A 24,474-nucleotide genomic window follows, 5' to 3' on the forward strand; every position below is an offset into this window, starting at 1 on the left:
TAGGAAATACAAGTGCATCTTATTAGCTGTTCTGCGGTAAACTTACAATACATTGTTATACATCCATTTTTGGGGGGTTTATTTATAGTAAAAACAAGTACGTCTTATTAGCCGTTCTGTGATGAATTTACATTGTTATACAGCCATTTTGGGGGTTTATTTATAGTAAATACAAGTGTGTCTTATTAGCCGTTCTGCGGTGAACTTGCATTGTGATACAGTCGATATTGGAGTGTATTTATAGGAAATACAAGTACATCCATTCGCCATTTCTCTGGTGAATTTTTTTGGGGATATAGCCTGTTTTGCGCAAATTGCCCGGTGAATGCTGAGTTTCTTCCGTAGGAACTGACTAATCGTCTATTAGCCGTTCTGTGGTGAAATATTTGGGGGATACAGCCTGTTTTGGGGTTTATTTATATAAAATCTAAGTACTGTCTAGTAGCAGTTATGCAGTGAACTCACATTGTTATACTGCAATTTTTGGGGTGTATTAATTTACTTTTAATTTAATTTAATTCATTTATTTTACAGTATGTCAGGACAGACAAGTGACAGGCCCTTCATAGGGAACGGGCAGTGGGCAAAATGTTTCTGGCACAGGCAGCAGTAGTAGCAGAAGAAGGAGGGATGGCAGCAGTAGTCATAGCGACAGGCCTGAGCTGCCAGTGTCATCTAGTGGTTGTGTTTTTACCAGCAACCCAGCGGTCCTTGAATGGATGACTTGGTCTTTGACTTCTTCACAAGTGACATCAGACAACCCCAGCCAAGAATCAGTGGATTCATCTTACACGACGCTTAGTTGGCATGGCCCTGTGCCCCCACCTGTCCTTAACCTTCCTCTGTAATTTTCAGTTCCCTCAGCTCGAGAAGTATTATATGTCAGCAGGCTCTGCTCCACTTCAGCAAGGACAAGCTTCTAGAGGACAGTCAGCAGCTACAGACCAGCCAAGATCTGGAGGAGAGATCCACCACTTCCTCCAGTAGGCAGGCAAGTAAAAATGATGAGAGACGCATGGGAGCTGGTGTTGCGAACGGTAAGACTCCTGGCCCTGAGACCGTTGAGGAGGACATCAGTGACATGCAGAGACAGGGGCGTACATAGAAATCACTGGGCCCCATGGCAAGAATCTGAATTGGTCCCCCTTGGGAGTGACCCATCGCACACCTTAGGGTATGTGTAGATCTACTGCCGAGGCTCCATCAAAAGCCTTAATTGCAGATTCTGGCAAAAACACAAGGCAAAACCATCTTGAATGACCCCATTATTGTGAATAGGATTCGGCAGGTGCCAGCAGTGTTTGGCATATGCTGGATCTGGCAATTCTGGAACTCTGCTGGTGGCTGGAACAGAATACCGAAATCTGATCGCAAGTCATTACCTAGTCTTACCCGATAAACTGTGCCCGCTGCTGCTTTTTAAATAGTGTGTCATCCTTTCCCCATGGACTGTACCTGCTGCTGCTTCACCTTCTCCTCAATGCTGACTTACTGTTTGTGCTGCTGGTAGAGCACGATCAGGGCCTGGGGCAGATCTTCACTGAGCTGGACTGCAGTCTGGACTGGAGACGCTGCTGGATCTGGTCAGTCAGGTCACAGTGCGACGCGTGCTGGAAAAGGAACAGGACAGGGACATTTTACAAAGTGCAGACACAGAAATCTTAAGGATTTTATCTAGTCACAACTGATGTTTCTCTGACTGCTTCAGAACCTCCTAATACACACCTCAGCTGCTGCAGAACCTCCTAATACACACCTCAGCTGCTGCAAAACCTCCTAATACACATCTCAGCTGCTGCAGAACCTCCGAATACACACCTCAGCTTCTGCAGAACCTCCTAATACACATCTCAGCTGCTGCAAAACCTCCTAATACACATCTCAGCTTCTGCAGAACCTCCTACTACACAACTCAGCTGCTGCAGAACCTCTTAATACACACCTCAGCTGCTGCAGAACCTCCTAATACACACCTCAGCTGCTGCAGAACCTCATAATACACACCTCATCTGCTGCAGAACCTCATAATACACACCTCAACTGCTGCAGAACCTCCTAATACACACCTCAGCTGCTGTAGAACCTCATAATACACACCTCATCTGCTGCAGAACCTCATAATACACACCTCAACTGCTGCAGAACCTCATAATACACACCTCATCTGATGCAGAACCTCCTAATACACACCTCATCTGCGGCAGAACCTCCTAATACACACCTCAGCTGCTGCAGAACATCATAATCTGATGCTAGAACATAAAAGGCTTTGGTCATATCTGTGTTGGGCCCTCATTCGCAGATCAGGTCATAAATGCTGGACACAATTTTCTAGTCTGGCAGATGGAACTCATCAGATCTCATCATAGTCAGAGGAATCTGTCAGGTGTTGTCCTCCATGAAGTGCCAGATCCGGAACTACAGTGATTTTAGTTGATTTGCTCCTATGATGACAAAACAGCAACTGTCACCAGCACAGATGTGAACAAAGCCTAATACACACCTCAGCTGCTGCAGAACATTATAATAATGACAAGGGAACTACAAGTCTCATCATCACCAGATTGTTAATATTGGAAATTAGTGAGCAACACAGGGAGAGGTAAAATGGAGAGAACTACAACTCCCAGCATGCCCAGGCTGTTATTATCGGATACAAGTGGATATTACACAGAGAGAGTATACGGCCGGGTTCACATCACTGTTTAGTTTTCCGTACGTCTATCGGTGTCTGCCAAAGTGCACGGCAGCACTGACGTGTGTATCTGTAACTACGGTCAAGGACAATATATGTCCTTTACGGCCCACTGGGTAAATGTGGTTCTTGTCCAGCCACACCAGCAACTTGGTGTTCTCAAGCTGTGGGTACTGCGCCAATGTCCGCCTCTGCTTCATCATCCTCCACCGTGTCCTCAGCCTCCACTGCAAGGACAATTCACAGTGCTCCTCAGCATACCACGTGTGCAGGGCACGGTTGTGTCACGCTGTTCTGTACCTAGTTTGCCTGGGCAAACGGAATCACACAGGGGAGGAACTGCTCTGCGTCCTCCATCAAGAAATCAAATCCTGGATTTCCCCTCGCCAATTCAAAATCGGAACCATGGTTACCGACAACGGGAGGAGCATGGTGTCGGTGCTACGTCAGAGAGGATTGAGCCATGCGCCCTGCATGGCGCACGTGTTTAATCTGATTGTAAAGAGGTTCCTGAAGTCTTCCACCCATCTGAAAGATGGCCAGGAAACTTTTCATGCACTTCAGCCACTCTTACACTGCAAAGCACACCCTCCTTGAGCCGCAAATGCTGGACCGACTATATGAACAGAGAAAGGCCATAAGCGATTTCTTGGTGATACAGGCGGACAGTGGTACTCCCCTGTATAGCTTTGATGTTAGCCAGTGGCAGCTCATGTGTGACACCTTCCGTTTGCTCCGGCACTTTGAGGAGGCCACTTTATTTATCAGTCACCAGGACTACGGGATGAACAACGTCATTCCACTGCTTCATGTCCTGGAACAAATGCTGCTAAATCTGTCTGGCTAGGGGACAGGAGGCGTGGCACCTACATCTCACTGCCACACAAGCCTTGTGGGGGCTGAACTGGAGGAAGGGGAGGACATTCGCGCACAAGCAATGCGTAGAGAAATGTTTTTTTTTTCTGCACAGGTGTCAGGAGAGGAGGAGCAAGAGCAGCCGGATGACCCCGACACACCATGGTGATGGATCATGTAATGGACCATGTGATTAGCGTAGTGACATCACCACAGGTCCTTTTCCTCACAGATGAAGGCAGAAGAGAAGCCGGGCTGCGCGATCAAGTGGATTAAGGTGAGTTAAATTATTATTATTTTAACCCCTCCATTCTGTATTAAGAATGCTATTATTTTCTCTTATAACCATGTTGTAAGGGAAAATAATAATGATCGGGTCCCCATCCCGATCGTCTCCTAGCAACCATGCTTGAAAATCGCACTGCATCCGCACTTGCTTGCAGATGCTTGCGATTTTCACGCAGCCCCATTCACTTCTATGGGGCCTGCGTTGCGTGAAAAACGCACAAAATAGAGCTTGCTGTGATTTTCGCGCAACGCACAAGTGATGCGTGAAAATCACCGCTCGTGTGCACAGCCCCATAGAAATTAATGGGTCCTGATTCAGTGCGGGTGCAATGCGTTCACCTCATGCATTGCACCCATGCGGAAAACTTACCTGTGTGAAAGGGGCCTAACGATTTCTTTTTCCCACTGAACCCTGTTCTGTTCTACAACTCAAAAGAACCTTGCTAGGTTCTACAGATCATCTACTACAGCCCAACTGACAGCTTGTAGCAGATCAACCAATGCACAACCGATAATATAATAACCTCCCCATAGATTATTTCCCTCCTGCAAATGCCAGAGATTCCTTTTGGAGTTGCAAGGCCTCTACTATCCTGTCTATGTATCACCCTATCAACAATAAGTGCATTTTTGTTGTTCACATCACACATTTTAACATGAATTCGAAGATTTGAGGATAAATTATTATTATTTATTATTAAAGCGCCATTCATTCCATAGCGCTGTACATATGATAAGGGGTGCACATACATAATACAGACAATTTCACTAATCATAAACAAGACAAGTTACAAACTGGTACAGAAGGAGAGAGGGCCCTGCCCGTGAGGGCTCACAATCTACATGGTATGGGAGAAGGACACAGTAGGTGCGGGTGAAGCTGGTCATGGCGGTATAGAGGCAGCATGGTCACTGGTTGTAGGCTTGTCTGAAGTGGTGGGTTTTCAGGTTTCTTTTGAAGGATTCCACTGTAGGTGAGAGTCTGATATGTTGGGGTAGCGAGTTCCAGAGTGTGGGGGATGCATGGGAGAAATCCTGGAGTCGATTGTGGGAAGAGGCGATAAGAGGAGAGAAGGAGGTCTAGTGAGGATCTGAGATTGCGTGTGGGGATGTATCGGGAAAGTAGCTCAGAGATGTAGGGAGGGGACAGGTTATGGACGGCCTTTTATGTATTTGTTAGTATAGGCTTACACATGCTAAGTGACAAACAGACAAATCACATACAGTGTAGTAAAGGTAAATAATAATCAATCACCTGGCCTGCAATACAATGGAGGAGCTCCTGTTGCCACGGTACCCACGTAGCACATAGCCGACACTTCATGGTAAAACAAGAGAGAGATAGTGAACTACAACATCCTACTATGAATGGGAGACCAATGTTTTTTATCTTGACATGCTTGTTATCGTTTATAATTTTTTAAGTATAATAAATATGCAGGATAACGTTTTGCACTTGCAGTGCTTCACTATTTCTGCATTCTATCTCCATCCAACTATTATAGAGTTGAGTATGGAGATTTGGGCAGAAGCATTTGTATATGGAGCAGTGATTGACTACACCACAAGAAAGATCTTGGAAGTTTATGTGGTATCAACCCTATGAAGACTTGTTCAGAATAACTAGGAGCAGCGCGCTTTTTTCTTTTGGACAACATCCTACATGGATGATGTTCTCATATTGTAGCTGAGGTCTTTGTGCACAAAGGTTTATACTTTTCAGCCCCTCCTGTTAAGGATGTCCAGCGTGCAGTGCTCATGTCCTGTGAGTTAACCGCTTTGGAATGTGGTCTGGTAGTCATCTAAACAGAACAATAGCTTTGTATATGTTAACTAACTATCCCTCACTAACTACATTACATGGAATATAGAAGCTAATATAATAATTAAGAGAGAAAAAAACACTCAGTACTTAAATAAGCATGTCAAATTCAAATTCCATTATTTCTTGTAAAATACCCTAACATCACAATGAAGAATGACTGCAACAACCGAGAAAATATGCTTAGCTTTTTCCAGATCTCACATACAGAAAACTACATTTTTGCTCTGCTGTTCCATTTAACCTTCATATACTCCTATTGAGAATGGCATAAATGCTATCCCTTTTCTCCCTCTTTAGCATGAATTCAGTGCAGCGACATAGGACACAGGACCATTGTTCTCCAGTACGGTGATTGTCCCAGTGGTCTTACCCACACCAATCAGACATTTTGTTAGATTATCTATAGAATGTTTGTGTGCACAGGCTTTATAACTTTCTTGTCAGTCTATTTTGTATTGCTAAACTTTTTTATACATGCTGTCTTTTTCTTACAAGTACATTTTTGGATTCATATTTTTTTTATTGTAGTTAATGGCTGAAGATTTCTCAAGAAGTCTTCAGTGAAAATCCAACAGAAAAATATAAATATATATAACAATTGTGATGTACCAGAACAATGGCACTGCAGCAGCCCAACCAATCGTATGATGAGATAATTACAAAAAGTCGAGAAATATTGGTCAACCTGATAACAAACACCCAGTGCTTACTTGAGAATTTAGTCAACCATGCATATTTTTCTCCTGAAGATTCCGAAAATGTTATGCAGGCTTCTACAACGAAAGAAAGGGCAAGTACACCCATTCATGTAAAAATTTAATTTTTCCTCACCTGTTTATATTCCCCAAATGAAGACTTTAGAAATTGCTTTAGATTTTGTGTCACTGCATATCTAGTATAACACTAATTATATAGTCCATTAATTTCAGTCTAACTATATTTAGAAATATATGAGGAGGAGTGGCCTTACCAATCGCAGCCTGCTGTTCAGCTGCTGCTTCAATCCCCGCTCCTCTCCACTTTCTCTTCTCAGGTTTAACACACTGTAAAAGGCTTGACCTGGCTGCTAAGACAACCAGTGGCTGCAGTAGTGACCTGCATCAGCCAGTTATTGTCTGTGCCAGCAGTCCAAGCCATTCCCCGTGTGTCGATCCCCAGAAGAGTAAGTGGAGAGAAGCAGGGCCCATTCCAGTGGCTGAACAGCAGCAGCAGGGGATAGGTAAGGTAGTCACTATTTGCAAAAAAATATTGGGGTCATTTATCAAACTGGTGTAAAGTAGAACTAGCTTAGTTCCCATAGCAACCAGCCAGATTCCACTTTTTTTTTTCCAACAGAGCTGTCAAAAATGAAAGGTGAAATCTGATTGGTTGCTGTGGACAACTAAGCCAGTTCTACTTTACACCGGTTTGATAAATGACCCCATATATTTTTATGTAATAAAATGTAGGCTATTCACCTCATTAATGATGGACTTTTGCTCTGTGTGAATCTTCTGAATCATCCTGGTCATAATCTATCAGTAGTAATAAGTCAGAGCATCTTGAGTTGTTTCTTGAAGACTTTGATTCTTGACCTTTGCTTTGTTTGAAGTTGCTTATTCATCCAGGTCATGATATATCAGTAGTAATAAGTCAGAGCATCTCTACTTGTTTCTTGGTTTTCATTAGTCATCTGACTGGCTTTCTCCATAAGAGTTCGAATGGAGAAAGCCAGTTGGATGACTATTAAAACTTCTTCAAGAATTTTAGGTAGTGTATTGTACGCTGCTTTTCTTTAAAGGGAATCTGTCACTTTGATTTTTGACTATTAGCTATAATAATACTTGCATACTTGAGATGAAGACTCCATTTTTATTTTCCTACTGCCCCCCATTACTCAGCTGTCAGCACTCAAAGCTGTACTGAAATACACTGAGGAAACGCGTCGGGACATGTTGTGAATGTTTGTACTAAGGGATTTTTATGTCCCTAGAGTGTTGTATGCATTTGTGTTGTAGGCCACAAATAGCCAAATTGTGACACAGCATAACCAACCTTAATTTTTTGTCAGTCAGGGATTTTGATGTCCCTAGAGTGTTGTACGCATTTAGTGTTGTAGGCCATAAATAGCCAAACTGTGACACAGCATAACGAGCCTCAAATTTTTTGTCAGTCTTCCAGCTCTTCTTATCGGTTAGAAGTTATTGAGATCCAAGGACCTTATTATATCTGTCGGACAAAGCTGGGCAGTCCATGTTTAGGCAGGGTGACGACACGGCTAGGACAGTAGGGACGGGGGAAGGAGGTAGAGTTAGGGACGCCTAGGGTTTGCGACCCAGCAGTGTGTCCCTCTATCTAAACATTACTTCCTCTTTCTCTAATTTTTTTCTCTTTCTCTATTAGTATTGCTATCCCTGTATTTTTGGTCCCCTCCTTTTTTTGATAGCATTGCCATTTCAGATACTTTGGCAGCCAACTGGTTGCATTCAATGCAATTTTTTAATCTTGAAAGGGCCCATTATTTTATCTGACATTAATAAATGTTAAGTTTTATTAAGCTACCCATTAGTTGTGATTTTCCATTGGATTTAAAGGGTTTAGCCCACTATTACAAATAAGTAGTCTGACCAACTTGACTTAGTTGTGTTTATATACTACTGCCCCCCATTACTCAGCTGTCAGCACTCAAAGCTGTACTGAAATACACAGCCCGGACTGCTGTGTTGTTCTAACATAATGAGAGGACTCATGTGCACATACACAGCAGTCCTGACAATGTATTTTAATGCATCTGTGAGCACCGACCGCACGGTAATGGGGGCAGTAGGAAAAAAAAAAAAAAAGTTATCTAGACTCCATATCTGCGGCAATGTTCATGTATTACTGTAGAAAAAGGTCCAAAATCGGGATGACAGATTCCCTTTAAGTTAGTTCTATAGATCCACATACTTTAAATGACATGAAATGTAATATTACAAAATGTTTATTCTGTTACAGGTTCGTAAGATTATTGATCTGGTAGAAAGTAAGAAGGGGGAAGTTGCTGAGTTTTTCATATATGTCCTTTATAAAATTCCGGAAGCCTACTATGACCTGGACTCCTGGTTAACAGAAATAGATTTTCATCCCTCAGAACAAATACAGAGTTTACCTATTACGAACAATGACCCTGGTATGAATTCCTTCTTACCCACTTGTGACAGTTATTGTGTATGCTATAGTAGACAGAAATGGACTTTGATCTTTGTCTTATTGTTCAACCCAATGGATTGTATTTTCCGTAATCTACCGTAAAAACAAGAACATTTGCTCCACTATGAGTCTGCTTTTTAATGTAGTTCCATCGTTATATATAGGAGGCAAATTTAATGACCGGCAGTTAAATTTGCAAACCCAGTGTTATAGGATTATGGGATGTCATAAAGGCTTCTGTAGATGTAATGTGTAGGTGCTTCAACACTTTTGTCCATATAGTGTATATGGGACTAATGAAAAACAGTACAGTGCTTGGCTATCTCTGTCATTATTATTATTTATTATTATTAAAGCGCCATTAATTCCCTGGCGCTGTACATATGATAAGGGGTGCACATACGTAATACAGACAATTGCACTAATCATAAACAAGACGAGTTACAAACTGGTACAGAAGGAGAGAGGGCCCTGCCCGTGAGGGCTTACAATCTACATGGTATGGGAGAAGGACACAGTAGGTGCGGGTGAAGCTGGTCATGGCGGTATAGAGGCAGCATGGTCACTGGTTGTAGCCTTGTCTGAAGAGGTGGGTTTTCAGGTTTCTTTTGAAGGATTCCACTGTAGGCGAGAGTCTGATATGTTGGGGCAGCGAGTTCCAGAGTGTGGGGATGCATGGGAGAAATCCTGGAGGCGATTTTGGGAAGAGGTGATAAGAGGAGAGGAGAGAAGGAGGTCTTGTGAGGATCGGAGAGTGCGTGTGGGGATGTATCGGGAAAGTAGCTCAGAGATGAAGGGAGGGGACAGGTTATGGACGGCCTTTTATGTATTTGTTAGTACTTTGAAGTGAATTTGCTGGGCAATGGGGAGCCAGTGAAGAGATTGGCAGAGGGGAGAGGCAGAGGAGTAATAGGGTGAGAGGTGGATTAGTCGGGCAGCAGAGTTGAGGATAGATTGGAGGGGTGCGAGAGTGTCATTTCCATAGATACAAAGTAGAACAGTGGTCACAGATGTGCCCTGCTTCGCTATTAAAATGCTTCCAAAATGGGGGGTTTTAGTGGAGGTCCTAGAGGTCACACCCACAGAGATCATACATTTACCTCCTATTCACAGGTGCTAACTGTTTGTTGTGGGATAACCACATTCACCCCTCATTGCAGGAAGTTAGTACTTACCAATGTACTATTATGACACTGTGATGGTGCAGGCTCAGTTGATTTATTATACAACTGGCACCTGATAACTCAGATCCCAGCAGATTAATCCTCCAGATGCTAGGGTCAATAGTGACCATGGCACCTCAGATGCTAGACATAGGAAGAGGGCTCTGTCTGTCCTCTGATTGGCATCCCACAAATGTTATTATGGTATGCTGAGCAGTTGTCATGGCAGCGGAGGGCCCTTCTGAAGAACCCCAGACCTACTTGTTACTGCCTTTATTACACCCTGCCTCTGAGAGTATGTAATAGAATGGTGGTAAAAATCCCTATACAATGTAATACAGAAGTATTGCAGTGTATTGTACAAGTGGTCACAGTTTCAAGTCCCCTAAGAGGACAAAAAAATGTAAAAAAAATAATAATAATAATAATGTTTTTAAAAATATTACAAATATTTTTTTTTTTTTCCTATTTCTTAGATGTAAAAAAGCTAAACAAAACTGGTATCTCTGCATGTGAAAATGTCCAAACTATTTAAAAATCATGTGTATCAACATCATGAAATTAGTTCTCATTTTTACCTCACCTCCCCCACAAAAATGTAATAAAAATTATCAAAAGGCTACATTTATCCCTATCTCAAGTCTCATTGACAGAAAAAAGCTATGAAATATGGAGACACAAAGCAATTTAAAAAAAAAAAAAAATACATACATTTGGTATCTCCATAATCGCACTGATCCATAGAATAAATGTAATATTATTTTTGAGTACAGATGATGGGATTGCTGTGTTTTTTTTCATGCTGATGCCCCAATCATTTTTAAAAATGTATACATTAGATGTACCCCAAAATATTGCCATAAAAAAATACAGATAACCAATTCCTCCTTAGGCTCCATTCACAGGTCCGCAAAATGGGTCCGCATCCGTTCTGCAATTTTGCGGAACGGGTGCGGACCCAGTCATTCTCTATGGGGACGGAATGGATGCGGACAGCACACAGTGTACCCTTGGCAAGAATTTACTTGGACCCCCTGGATCCCGCCTTCCCACACTCTAGCATGCAATCACGATCTCCACCACAACACACATACAAATAAAAAATCCACACACCTCGTAGAGTAGTAAACTTTAATAATGATGAGTGGCCACTAGAGGTGTTCATTGGCAGCAATGTAAATACTGCCTTTGTTTACATTAAAAAGCTTGTAGAGACATGCCATGGACACCAGAACTGCGACATTTAGGCCCCTTTCACACGGGCGAGTATTCCGCGCGGATGCGATGCGTGAGTTGAACGCATTGCACCCGCACTGAATCCCGACCCATTCATTTCTATGGGGCTGTTCACATGAGCTGTGATTTTCACACATCACTTGTGTGTTGCGTGAAAATCGCAGCATGCTCTATATTCTGTGTTTTTCACGTAACGCAGGCCCCGTAGAAATGAATGGGTGCGGATGCGGTGCGATTTTCACGCACGGTTGCTAGGAGACGATCGGGATGGAGACCCGATCATTATTATTTTCCCTTATAACATGGTTATAAGGGAAAATATTAGCATTCTGAATACAGAATGCATAGTAAAATACTGCTGGAGGGGTTAAAAAAATAAAAAATAATTGAACTCACCTTAATCCACTTGATCGCGCAGCCGGCATCTCCTTCTGTCTTCATCTTAGCTGTGTGCAGTAACAGGACCTGTGGTGACGTCACTCCGGTCATCACATGGTCCACCACATGATCCATCACCATGGTAAAAGATCATGTGATGGATCATGTGATGACTGGAGTGACGTCACCACAGGTCCTGTTACTGCACACAGCTAAGATGAAGACAGAAGGAGATGCCGGCTGCGCGATCAAGTGGATTAAGGTGAGTTAAATTATTATTATTTATTTTTTTAACCCCTCCAGCGCTATTTTACTATGCATTCTGTATTCAGAATGCTATTATTTTCCCTTATAACCATGTTATAAGGGAAAATAATACAATCTACAGAACACCGATCCCAAGCCCGAACTTCTGTGAAGAAGTTCGGGTTTGGGTACCAAACATGCGCGATTTTTCTCACGCGAGTGCAAAACACATTGCAATCTTTTGCACTCGCGCGGAAAAATCGCGTGTGTTCCCGCAACGCACCCGCATATTTTCCGCAACGCCCGTGTGAAAGAGGCCTTAGCTGTTGTGGTTCTGGTGACTATAGTGTCCCTTAATATAGAGAGAAAAAAAGAATCAGCACAAAAGTATCAAATAAAATGGCTGTATCAGTATCCTAAAAATTAAAAAAGCACAACTTCTGACACAAATATATAGTATTTTGCAGATTACTTTTTTTTTTTTTTTTTTTACAATGTGCAGACACCTCCATCCACCCCTACATACAGGGTAATAAAGCGCCACATACCTCTTACATCCAGTGACATCGCTTTGATGTAGATGTTCTCTTCTTCTTTCAGACCTTCAGACCAGACCACCATTTGTCAGCCATTTCTCATCTCTGCAGTTTGACAAACAAAATCTTAGTTTACTACTTTTACTACTTTTCCATCATCCTCCCATCTTCTGGACAAATCATCCTACCACCCCCAATCCTATGCCACTGTGCTCCCCAATACTACATTGCAGAAACAGATAAATCCCCTGATAATAATAGTACCATGCAGATAGTGCCGTTCAATAATTATTGACCCTAAAATAACTGTGCCCAGCAAATAGTGCCCCTGACACTAATAGTGTAAACATAACGTCCTCCAAAAATAATTGTGGTAAGCTGATACTGTGCCAAGGTGCCCCCACAGTAATAGTGCTCCCAAAAGTCTCACCAATAGGAAAAATTCTCTGCTAGAGCACATATGGTAGTAATAGTGCTCCTACAGTGCCCCCAGCATGTCCCACTCTGCCCCAGAAGTAATAATGCTCCCATAGTGCCCATACTAGTAATCATGTTTCCCATAGACCCCCAGTAGTAATATAGCCCATCATAATGCCCCCAGTAGTAATAATTCTCCTTATAATGTGCAAAAAATACTTTCTTTTAATGCCCCCAGTTGAGCTAATGTCCCCATAGTGTCCCCATAATGTGCCAGTATAAAATACCCCTATATAGTGCCCCCAGTAAATGCCCCATAGTGCTCCTCTCCCCCCTTCTTCCTAGTGCCCCCCATAATGTACCAGTATAAAATGCCCCATATATAGTGCCCCGGTAGATGCCCACAGTGTCCCCCATAATTTGCAAGTATAAAATACCCCTTAGTGCCCCTCATAGATGAGCCCTTGGTACTCCTTTCTCCCCTACCCCATACTACCCACCATAATGTGCCCCAGTATAAAATACCCCTATACAGAGCCCCCCATATAAATACCCCTTCTTTGTGGCCTCAGTAGAAGCCTCCATAGTGTTCCTCTCCCCCCTTCCCCCACATAAAATACCCCTTCTTTGTGGCCTCAGTTGATGCCCCCAATAATGTGCCAGTAAGAAGTGCCCCCAAAGAGCCACCCAATAATGTGCCAGTAAAAATTGCCACCAATAATGTGCCAGTAAGAAGTGCCCCCACAGTGCCCCCCAATAATGTGCCAGTAATATATTCCACCATAGATGCCCCCCAATCATGTGCCAATAACAAGTACCCCCATAGATGCCCCCAATCATGTGCCTAATGTACCAGTAAGAAGTGCCCCCATATATGCCCCCACATTGCCCCCCAATAATGCGCCACTAATATGTGCCCCCATAGATGCCCCCCAATCATGTGCACAATGGAAGCGCTCATCTCCCTGCGCCATGCCGCCGCCCCCATGTCACTAGCCTTAAAGATGGCCCTGGATGCAACACACTCTTAGCCATGCAGTGGCGACTCTAGGAACAATATATAGGGGGGGCACAAAGATACCACAGTCAAAAATGGGGGGGCAAAAACAAAATAAGATTACAAAATACGAGAGAGTTGCGGTCTGCAGGGATACAGTTATAATAAAACAATTTACTTACAAAAGAAGCTATTCAGTCGTCTGCTGTGCTGTCCTCTGCTTGCTTCCACGGATTCTTTCCCCTTCTTTCTGTCTCTCGTCAGTGCACAGGCGCACTGTTATGGTGGATCTGTGGAAGACACACTGTTATGGGGGATCTGTGGATGACACATTATGCCTCTCATTAGCCCTCATTATGCCTCTCATCACTCCCATATCAGCCCCCATATAAGCCCTTATGCCTCATTAGCCCCCATTATTCTTCTTATTAGCCCCATTGGCCCCCATTATGCCTCATTAGCCCACATTATGCCTCTAATTAGCCCCCATTATGCCTCTTATTAGCCCCCATATGCCTCCAATTAGCTCCATATGCCTCCAATTAGCCCCCATATGCCTTCAATTAGCCCCCATATGCCTCCTATTAGCCCCCATATGCCTCCTATTAGCCCCCATATGCCTCCTATTAGCCCCCAATTAGCCCCCATATGCCTCCAATTAACCCCATATGCCTCCAATTAGCCCCATAGACCCCATATGCCTCCAATTAGCCCCCATATGCCTCCAATTAGCCCCCATATGCCTCCAATTAGCCCCCATATGCCTCCTATTAGCCCCCAATTAGCCCCTATATGCCTCCAATTAGCCCCTATATGCCTCCAATTAGCCCCCATATGCCTCCAATTAGCCCCCATATGCCTCCTATTAGCCCCATATGCCTCCTATTAGCCCCATAGACCCCATATGCCTCCAATTAGCCCCCATATGCCTCCAATTAGCCCCCATATGCCTCCTATTAGCCCCCAATTAGCCCCCATATGCCTCAAATTAACCCCATATGCCTCCAATTAGCCCCATAGACCCCATATGCCTCCAATTAGCCCCCATATGCCTCCAATTAGCCCCCATATGCCTCCAATTAGCCCCCATATGCCTCCAATTAGCCCCCATATGCCTCCAATTAGCCCCCAATTAGCCCCCATATGCCTCCAATTAGCCCCATAGACCCCATATGCCTCCAATTAGCCCCCATATGCCTCCAATTAGCCCCCATATGCCTCCTATTAGCCCCATATGCCTATTAGCCCCATATGCCTATTAGCCCCATATGCCTATTAGCCCCCATATGCCTCCAATTAGCCCCATATGCCTCCTATTAGCCCCATATGCCTCCTATTAGCCCCATATGCCTCCTATTAGCCCCCAAATATGCCTCCAATTAGCCCCCAAATATGCCTCCAAATGCCCCCATACATCTCCAATTAGCCCCCAAATATGCCTCCAATTAGCCCCCAAATATGCTTCCAATTAGCCCCATATGCCTCCTATTAGCCCCCATAATGCCCCCAGCAGCCACATTTTTTATAAAATTAAAAAAAAAAAACACTTACCTCTCCTGCTCCTGGACGGACTCCGCCTGCCATTTTCTCCCTCCTCAGTCGACTGTGCGTGCTCTAAATTGGCGCGCACAGCGTGAGGTCACAGAGCGACCTCACGCTGTGCGCAGCCCTGCACAGCCGACAGCCGAGGACCAGGAAGTGGTGAGTACAGAGCGTTCACCACTTCCTGGTCCTTCTGTACTAATGAGCGCTTCCTTAATGGAAGCGCTCATTAGTATTCACTCGGGGGAATCAGCGGGGGGGCACCTGGGGGGGCAAGGAACAACATAGGGGGGGCAATTGCCCCCCCTCGCCCCCCTCTAGCGACGCCACTATAGCCATGGCATAAACACATACAGAGGTTATGGTCCCATAATAAACATCATTATATGTCTCCTTCTGGTTCATACCAGAACACCAATTATGTCCCCCTTATTGTAGGAGAGAAATGCAGCTGGTGTATCTCCCTTACTTACATTTCTGTGTATGGAAAGAGGAAGCCCTGTGCTAGTGAGAGGACATGGATGACACCATTTATAGGGAGCCATTACAGCTACATGGCTTGACCTTATGGTTCATACACCTATGGTTTCTCCTAAGGCATATTGTGTATTTGTGTAAGAATTGAGGAAAGTGATGAGTGTAAAATGCAGTGAACTTGGAAAGGTAGTTATATAAAACCTCTGTGTAAAAAAAACGCATATAACAGTAAAGCTATCTCCAACTCTCTAACTGGGTAGTGCAAGTCCCAACAAGATGGCGTGAACATTGATTACTTGAACTTTAATAATATTCCTCAAAATTCTAAAAATTATTTTATAGCTATCGCCTTAGTTTTCTGTATACTATAATTATTCATTAATTATAATTAATATTTTTCTTCTTGAATCTTTCAGTTACTTTATACAGCCAGAAGCTCAAACAAGTGTTGTGTAATGATTCCACATTTGTACCATCTTACTCCCAGCGTGGGGAGTTGGTGCTCCCGGAGACTTATGTTAATAGTGTTATGGAACTTGTTAGTGACAAAAATGAAACTATGGGACGAGTAAATGATCTAAGTTCCTTGTTTGATGACACTGGGGTGATCAATGAAGAAGGAGGAACTACATTTATCTATGGGGATGCTGGCATGGGAAAGACCCTTCTGATCCAAAAATTGCAAAATATGTGGGCGAAAGGAGAATCTTACTCTGATACTAGATTTTTTTTTAGTTTTAGTTTTCGTAGATTTGTCCTTTCTAATGCCAACACTCAGCTCTCTCTGAAGGACTTGCTGTTCAGATACAACTGCCATCCAGACAATGACCCAGAAGAAGTGTTTCGTTATATTTTGAGGTTTCCAGAAACTGTAATGTTCACTTTTGATGGCTTTGATGAAATGCAGTCCAGTTTTGCTTTAAACAACATTCCAGAAGTTTCCTTACCTACAGACACTGCCCACCCTGCGGCCTTGTTGATACATCTACTGAGTGGAAAATTGTTGAAAACATCAAGGAAAGTCTTAACAGCAAGAACAGGTTGTCAGGTATCATGGAAACTTGTGCGGAAGAGAATTATGCTACGTGGTTTTGCTACAGAGAGCCTGAAGGAGTATACTAATTTATTCTTCAGGGAACCCAGCATTCAGATGTGTATATTAAACCAATTAGAAGCCAACCACAACATGAGCAGCCTATGTTCCATCCCATTGTTTTGCTGGATAATATTTAAGTCTTTTGAACATTTTCATTTCAGGAATAAGAGTCATACTTTTTCCAGTAGTTCTGTAACACTTACAGATATATTTTTACTTATAATTGAAGTTTATTTGAACTCGTCTAACAGAGGAACCACCAGAAGTCAGGCTGAAACCTACAAGAATAGTAAGGAGACCTTGCTGTTGATAGGAAAGCTTGCCTACAGTGGAATGGACAATTCAGCCTTCCTTTTTGACTATGATACCATCACATCTCTAAACATCCCAGAACAATATCTCCAATTGGGTTTCTTCAGAACTGTGAAAAATTACGATGGATGTGGTGGAAATAGCTCTTTTGAATTTTTTCATGTGATACTCCAGTCATTCTTTACTGCCTTATTTCTTGTGATTGATAGTGGAACTAGCACTACAGAGCTACTGAAATATTTTGGTCATTGTGCATACCCCCCACAACAGGAGCTTCTACCTAAGCTAATGATGTATGTTTGTGCAAAGAAACACAAGCAGGTCGATCCTTTTGCAAATAATGATCACTTACAGTTCATCAACCTCTTTCTTTGTGGGCTGCTTTCAAAACCAAAACAAGTTCTCCTTGAACATCTAGTGCCACCTTCAGTCTTAAAAGTTAAGAGAAAAGCTCTCAAGCAACAGCTTTTCAAAAGTGTCAAATTTCACTTAAAGCACCTGCCCCGGTCATGTTTTATGGGATATAATTGTGTCCATGCATTGACTCACTTTATCTGGATGGCACGATGTGTATGTGAGACTCAGTGTGAGAAGGTGGGGAAGTATGTAGCCAAAGGAATATGTGCAGATTACATTAAGCTAAGCTTCTGTGGGGCTTCTTCTTCAGATTGTGGTGCCATCTCCTTTCTTCTTAATCAGTACCAGAAAGAAATTGCTTTGGAGTTGGACAATAACAATATCAATGATTATGGAGTGAAAGAGCTTATACCATGCTTCAGAAAACTCACAGTGGTTAGGTACGAAGACTTACATTTTATTGCTTACATTTTGTTGTAGGAAATCATATAAGGATCCTTTTTAAACATACAGATGTAGTAAGGTTAACACACATGCTTTACGAGACGTGTTATCTAAACTAAATGCGTTACGCAAACACCTTCAATTGCTTTTCAATTGCTTTTTTTAAAAGATAACACAATGAGTTAAGAAATTTGAGTAAAGAGTTTGTGTGTTAACCCTGCTACATCTGTATGTGGCCATACCGTTGGTACTATATAGCAGGATATTAGAAAAGTTCTCCCCTTTAAAAAGCGTACAATATCAATTTTGTTTTAAGAATTTCTACGTACAGTAAAGGATCCATTGATGTGAAATTAATTCAAGGACAAATCATTCCAGGTTATATCCTGCTCTGTATAAATAGTTTCTTCTGTGCGACTATTGCTAATGTTGACAATTTAGTGTTGAAACCTACTGTAATTAGGCTCTGTTCACTCTGTTGAGCAATTATGAGCACATATAAGACTGTACTCACTGAGTTCAAAAGCCAAATATATACTAAAACACTATCCTTCAGGCAGTCACATGTTTGGATTATCTTTTATTTCAAAGGTTACGCACATATTGGCAAGCAAACCTACTTAGTGTATTTTAGGGATAGATGGAAGAATGTATAACTGCAGGATCAGACTACACAGGGTTTGTCTATTAACATGAAGCCAGTTAGGTCAGCATAGATATTGTAGTCACAGCATGATAGAATATTTGTAGGGTTTTTTCAGTACTTTGGAAAGTTCCTGCCGTGCTTGCTGGAGTGCCATGGCCCCTTTAATCAGCAGATTGTCAGAGGTGCCGAGAATCAGACTCCCACTGATGTGAAATTGGTGGCCTACCCTATGGATAGGCCAATAATATCTAAATTCCGGAAAACCCCTTTAACCTGTTTGCAACATCCACTGTACATGGACGTCAGATGTCGGGACTTTAAAGGTGTTTCACACAGCAGACACCTGCTAGTAATTCATTCATGATCAGTTCATGATCAGAAATATGTTTACAATTTCTATTTTACTCCATTGTGACCACATCACCACTAAAGCCAGTCATTGACTGCAGGGGAGCATGTGACTATGCCCATGCTGCACTGCATGTAAACACTGTGAGGACCAGAAGATGGGGACAATGGCGGCAAAGCGAAGGGCCGAAGCAGCAGGGAGCCGGTAAGTATGAATCCTTAGAATAGCGGGATAGGTTGCTGGCACGACTATATGTCATTATTACTGGAGAAACACGTGTTTTCAAATTTTCAGGTATGGCTGGCTTTAGATGTTAGAGGGTACATTTCATAATATGTAATATAACCATCAAACATTAACTATTCAAAGTCACTTTGTACAACATCAATATTTTAAAAGGAATACGTTTATAATTTTTGTTTTACTCGGATTACAGGTTAAGTGTCAATCAGATCACAGATGAAGGTGTTCGAATTTTGGCTGAAGAGTTAACCAAGTATAAGATCATCATTTATCTTGGGTAAGTATTATTTTATACCATATCTTGGGGGTGCACAGTGGCAGATTTAGCATGTCTGTGGCTTGTGTAGTGTAGTGTTGAGAAAATCGAGCTTTGGATCCAAGATCTGAAGTTGACTTGTTCAAATGCTTTATGGAGATTCGTCTCTGTACAGCATACAAATGTATGGTCTTCGGCAAAGGAAATTCGTTATCACCAAAGTCTCGCAGCACTTCGGTGAATAACTTCAGAGTTCCATTTTTAAACTTGAAAACCATTTTTAAACTTGGGTCCGAAGTCGGCTTCAGTACCTTTTTCAAATATTGGTACCTCATATGCTATCCTCCAGCCCTGTGGCACTGACTCAAGAGAGTTACAAGGGAGTATAAGAAGATAAGATACAATGGTTTATCAGTTACTGAGCTCAATTCCCATAGAAACTGTGGATGAACGCCATATTGGTTGGGTTTTATCAGTATTTAATTTGCTCAGATGCAACGGATAAAAACTAAGGGGGTTATTTATTAAGACTGGCATTTTAGGCACCGGTCTTAATACCCCTTTAGCTGGCAGTGGATGAGCCGAATTTATGTAGAGGTTCCGGCCTCTGCATATCTTCGGCGTATTTACCACCTGTCTAAATCTATGCCAGCTACCTTGGTGACATAGATTTCGACTATTTTCTACATCTAAAACAGGTGTAGAAAATGATAAATGAGATGGACATGCCGGCCCGCTCCCTTCCCTTCCCACATCAAGCCCATTTTTTAGACCTGGTGTGAGCAGGGAAAAGTCGCAGATCGCGGGGTATATCTGTTTGTAATTTACCCCCTAAGAGTTTAATACTTGTGCCTTCCCTTTGTCCTCTGCCATTTATATTCCCATGGTTATCTTTGAGAGGACCAGTATTATTACATTTTTTGTCATCTATACATTTATAAATATTTTGAGTTTTTTTTTTATTGTTAGCTATTTCTTTTTTGTGGCTAATATAGACAACTTTATTTCATTTTTACATTTGCTGTTGAGCTCTTTGCAAGACTGGAATGCTTTTTTTCAGAAACTATGACTTTCAATGTTATAAATGCTCTTGGTTTTTGTCCTATTATGTTCAGTACATCCCTTTTTAACCACATTGGTTTGGTCATTTAGCCTCAGCATCCCTATTTTCGGGAACACGATCTCAGCCTTAAAGATTGAGCTCTTTCTTTAATGAACTAAAATGAGCTTTTCTAATGTTCCAGGTTTTTGTAGCTCCCTTTTGTAGGACTACAAAAGAAGCTTACCATATTATGGTCACTGCTACCGAAGTGCTGCCCATCTGTTGCAAATCTGATATTGTATATGATCTGTTTGACAAGACCAGATCCAGTAAATTTTCTCCTCTGGTCAGTTCATCAACCAGCTCAGAAAAATAATTGTCTTGAATTGTGGATAAAAACTTGCAGCAGACCAATGTCCTAATTAAAGGGAACCTGTCACCATGAAAATGCAATGTAAGCTGTATAAAGCATGTTATAGAGCAGGTTAACAGACTGATATATAGTTCTTTGGGAAGAGTCAGTAAATGTATTAATTTAAAGAGCCTTTGTTATTAAACCAGCTACACTGCATGGTAGGGTTGACAATGCTTATTAAAATGATTCCTTTCTTTTGTTTGTATGTTAAATAGCTGCAAATATATTCACATTCTTATTCATATGCAAATGAACACATTGGGGAACCATGGGGCGGGGTTGACTCCTTGGCCACAGGGTCCCCTCCCCCTCATTGATGGTACAGTGGCAGCTTCTGATCTGAGCCCCAGCAGTGTAATCCTGGGGCTCCGATCGGTTACCATGGCAGCCAGGACGCTACTGAAGCCCTGACTGCCATAGTCAGCTCCCTGCTGCTGTGTGTACAGTCATGGCCAAAAGTTTTGAGAATTACATAAATATTTAGCTCCCTGCTGCTGTGTGTACAGTCATGGCCAAAAGTTTTGAGAATTACATAAATATTGGAAATTGGAAAAGTTGCTGCTTAAGTTTTTATAATAGCAATTTGCATATACTCCAGAATGTTATGAAGAGTGATCAGATGAATTGCATAGTCCTTCTTTGCCATGAAAATTAACTTAATCCCCCAAAAAACTTTCCACTGCATTTCATTGCTGTCATTAAAGGACCCGCTGAGATCATTTCAGTAATCGTCTTGTTAACTCAGGTGAGAATGTTGACGAGCACAAGGCTGGAGATCATTAGGTCAGGCTGATTGGTGGTTAAAAGGAGGGTGATGCTTGAAATCATTGTTCTTCCATTGTTGATCTTCTGCAGAAAATATGGTGAATGGACTGCTGAGGACTGGGGCAAAGTCATATTCTCCGATGAAGCCTCTTTCCGATTGTTTGGGGCATCAGGAAAAAGGCTTGTCCGGAGAAGAAAAGGTGAGCGCTACCATCAATGCTGTGTCATGCCAACAGTAAAGCATCCTGAGACCATTCATGTGTGGGGTTGCTTCTCATCCAAAGGAGTGGGCTCACTCACAATTTTGCCCCAAAACACAGCCATGAATAAAGAATGGTACCAAAACACCCTCCAACAGCAACTTCTTCCAACAATCCAACAACAGTTTGGTGAAGAACAATGCATTTTCCAGCACGATAGAGCACTGTGCCATAAGGCAAAAGTGATAACTAAGTGGCTCGGGAACCAAAACGTTGACATTTTGGGTCCATGGCCTGGAAACTCCCCAGATCTTAATCCTATTGAGAACTTGTGGTCAATCCTCAAGAGGCGGGTGGACAAACAAAAACCCACTAATTATGAAAGAATGGGTTGCTATCAGTCAGGAATTGGCCCAGAAGTTTATTGAGAGCATGCCCAGTCAAATTGCAGAGGTCCTGAAAAAGAAGGGCCAACACTGCAAATACTGACTCTTTGCATAAATGTCATGTAATTGTCGATAAAAGCCTTTGAAACGTATGAAGTGCATGTAATTATATTTCACTACATCATAGAAACAACTGAAACAAAGATCTAAAAGCAGTTTAGCAACAAACTTTGTGAAAACTAATATTTGTGTCATTCTCAAAACTTTTTGCAACGACTGTACTATGCTCAGGAGAGCAGGGAGAATTCCTATTCACACTAACAGAGTTCTATCAGGGTGAATAGGACAAGGGATTAAAAGATCCCAGGTTCTGGCCCCTAAGGGGGAAAATAGGTATTAAATAAAAAGTTTAAAGAAAAGTTAAAAAAAATCATAATATTAAAGGGAACCTGTCAATTTGGCAATAGAGCTGAGGCCATGGGCTGCTAGATCGCCACTAGCACGTCTGCCATGTCCAGTCCCCATAGCTCTCTGTGTTTTTATGGTGTCAAAAAAACGATTTGATAGATATGCAAAATAACCTGAGATGAGTCCTGTCCCTGAGAGGAGTCCAGCGTGAAGGAGCCGAGCACTGCCCCGCATCCTCCATCCTCCGAATCTCTTCCTTGCTTCCCGACATCACAAAGCCAGAGCTCCGTAATCTCGCGATGCGCGAGATAGCGCATGCGCAGTGTCGGCATTGTGTTCCTTCCCTGTGCTGGCATCAGCCTCAGGGAACGAACTGGACATGCGCTAGCTCGCGTATTGCGAGATTACGGCACTCTGGCTTTGTGACGTCGGGGAGCAAGGAGGAGATTCGGAGAATGCGGGGCGGTGCTGGGCTCCTTCACGCTGGACTCATCTCAAGAAAAGGACTCATCTCAGGTTAAGGGTCCATGCACACGTCTGTAGTATGTTTTGCGGATCCGCAAAACACGGACACCAGCAATGTGCGTTCCGCATTTTGCGGACCGCACATCGCCGGCACTAATAGGATATGCCTATTCTTGTCCGCAATTGTGGACAAGATCATGACATGTTCTAGTTTTTTCGGGAACGGAAATGCGGACCCGGAAGTGTGGGTCCGCATTTCCGGAGCTGGGCCACACATAATGTGGCCCCCTAGAAATGAATGGGTCCGCAATTCCGTTCCAGAATGAAATTGCGGACGTGTGAATGGAGTCTAATTTGCATATCCATCAAATTGTTTTTTTAACACAATAAAAACACAGAGAGCTATGGTGACTGGACATTGCGGACATGATAGCGGCGATCTAGCAGCCCATATCCTCAGCTCTATTGCTGAATTCCAGGTGACAGGTTTCCTTTAAGTATAAATCACCTGCTTTCCCAATTTTACATATAAAATATATAAACAATAAATAAATAAACATTACATATCGCCACATGTGAAAAGTCCAAACTATTAAAATATTTTTTAAATGTCCTATGCGGTGAGTGCCGTAACAGAAAAAAAAATAAAAAATTTGCGATTCGCTATTTTTTTTAGTCACTTTGTCACACCCAAAAATAGGATCGGACTGTTCTATTATGGGCTGGACGTTCCATAAAATACGAAATGCACGCAGATTTTTGTGGTATTTTTTTTTCTTTTCGCGTGGTATCAAATGGAATCGAGTATCGCAATACTTTTTTATGGTATTGAAACCGAATAAAAATTTCGGTGTTGAAACAACCCTAGTCCCAGGGTACCCTTTAATTGTTCTGTTAGAAACCATTTGGTGGCACAAAAGCGCTTAACCAAGAGCTTCAATTCCTCATCATTCAATGCTGCGCATATGAATCTCCTCCATTTTTTCATTATGTTCCCTATTAATACTAGGCAGTGTTTCATTTGTTGTATGAATATAGAAGGAGTTGGGTTTGTGGGTTTTAACCACCATTGTAACAAACACCTTTTAGCTGCAAGAAGACTCACATGTATTATTTGGGAGGTAGACTGCCCCTCAGGCTGCCAATGGAATAAGGGATGTCTATATTCATCAGATTGGTGGCATTATGTCTTTGAATGTGGGCATTACCATGGACCATGTAGTAAGTCTGAGTTTGGGTGATGGCATTTGGGACAGCTTGTAAT

At 42.4% G+C, this 24,474-nt stretch overlaps 1 protein-coding gene across 8 annotated transcripts in view; it reads left to right on the forward strand.

Moving 5' to 3' along the window:
- LOC122937965 (nucleotide-binding oligomerization domain-containing protein 1-like) overlaps window positions 1-24,474 on the forward strand; it is an 89,399-nt gene that overhangs the window by 32,460 nt on the left and 32,465 nt on the right. For 4 of the 8 annotated variants that reach the window (XM_044293189.1, XM_044293190.1, XM_044293188.1 and 1 more), the window contains exons 2-5: window positions 6,192-6,453; window positions 8,640-8,814; window positions 16,243-18,031; window positions 19,467-19,550. In XM_044293189.1, coding sequence (XP_044149124.1) covers window positions 6,280-6,453; window positions 8,640-8,814; window positions 16,243-18,031; window positions 19,467-19,550 — 2,222 coding nt within the window. In that variant the 5' untranslated portion in view covers window positions 6,192-6,279. Of the gene's footprint in view, window positions 1-855; window positions 992-3,767; window positions 3,828-6,191; window positions 6,454-8,639; window positions 8,815-16,242; window positions 18,032-19,466; window positions 19,551-24,474 lie in introns of those variants that run through there. The other 4 variants (XM_044293192.1, XM_044293193.1, XM_044293191.1 and 1 more) reach the window with 2 other exon arrangements.

This window comes from Bufo gargarizans, chromosome 5 (assembly GCF_014858855.1).
Source record: "Bufo gargarizans isolate SCDJY-AF-19 chromosome 5, ASM1485885v1, whole genome shotgun sequence".
NCBI lineage: Eukaryota > Metazoa > Chordata > Amphibia > Anura > Bufonidae > Bufo > Bufo gargarizans.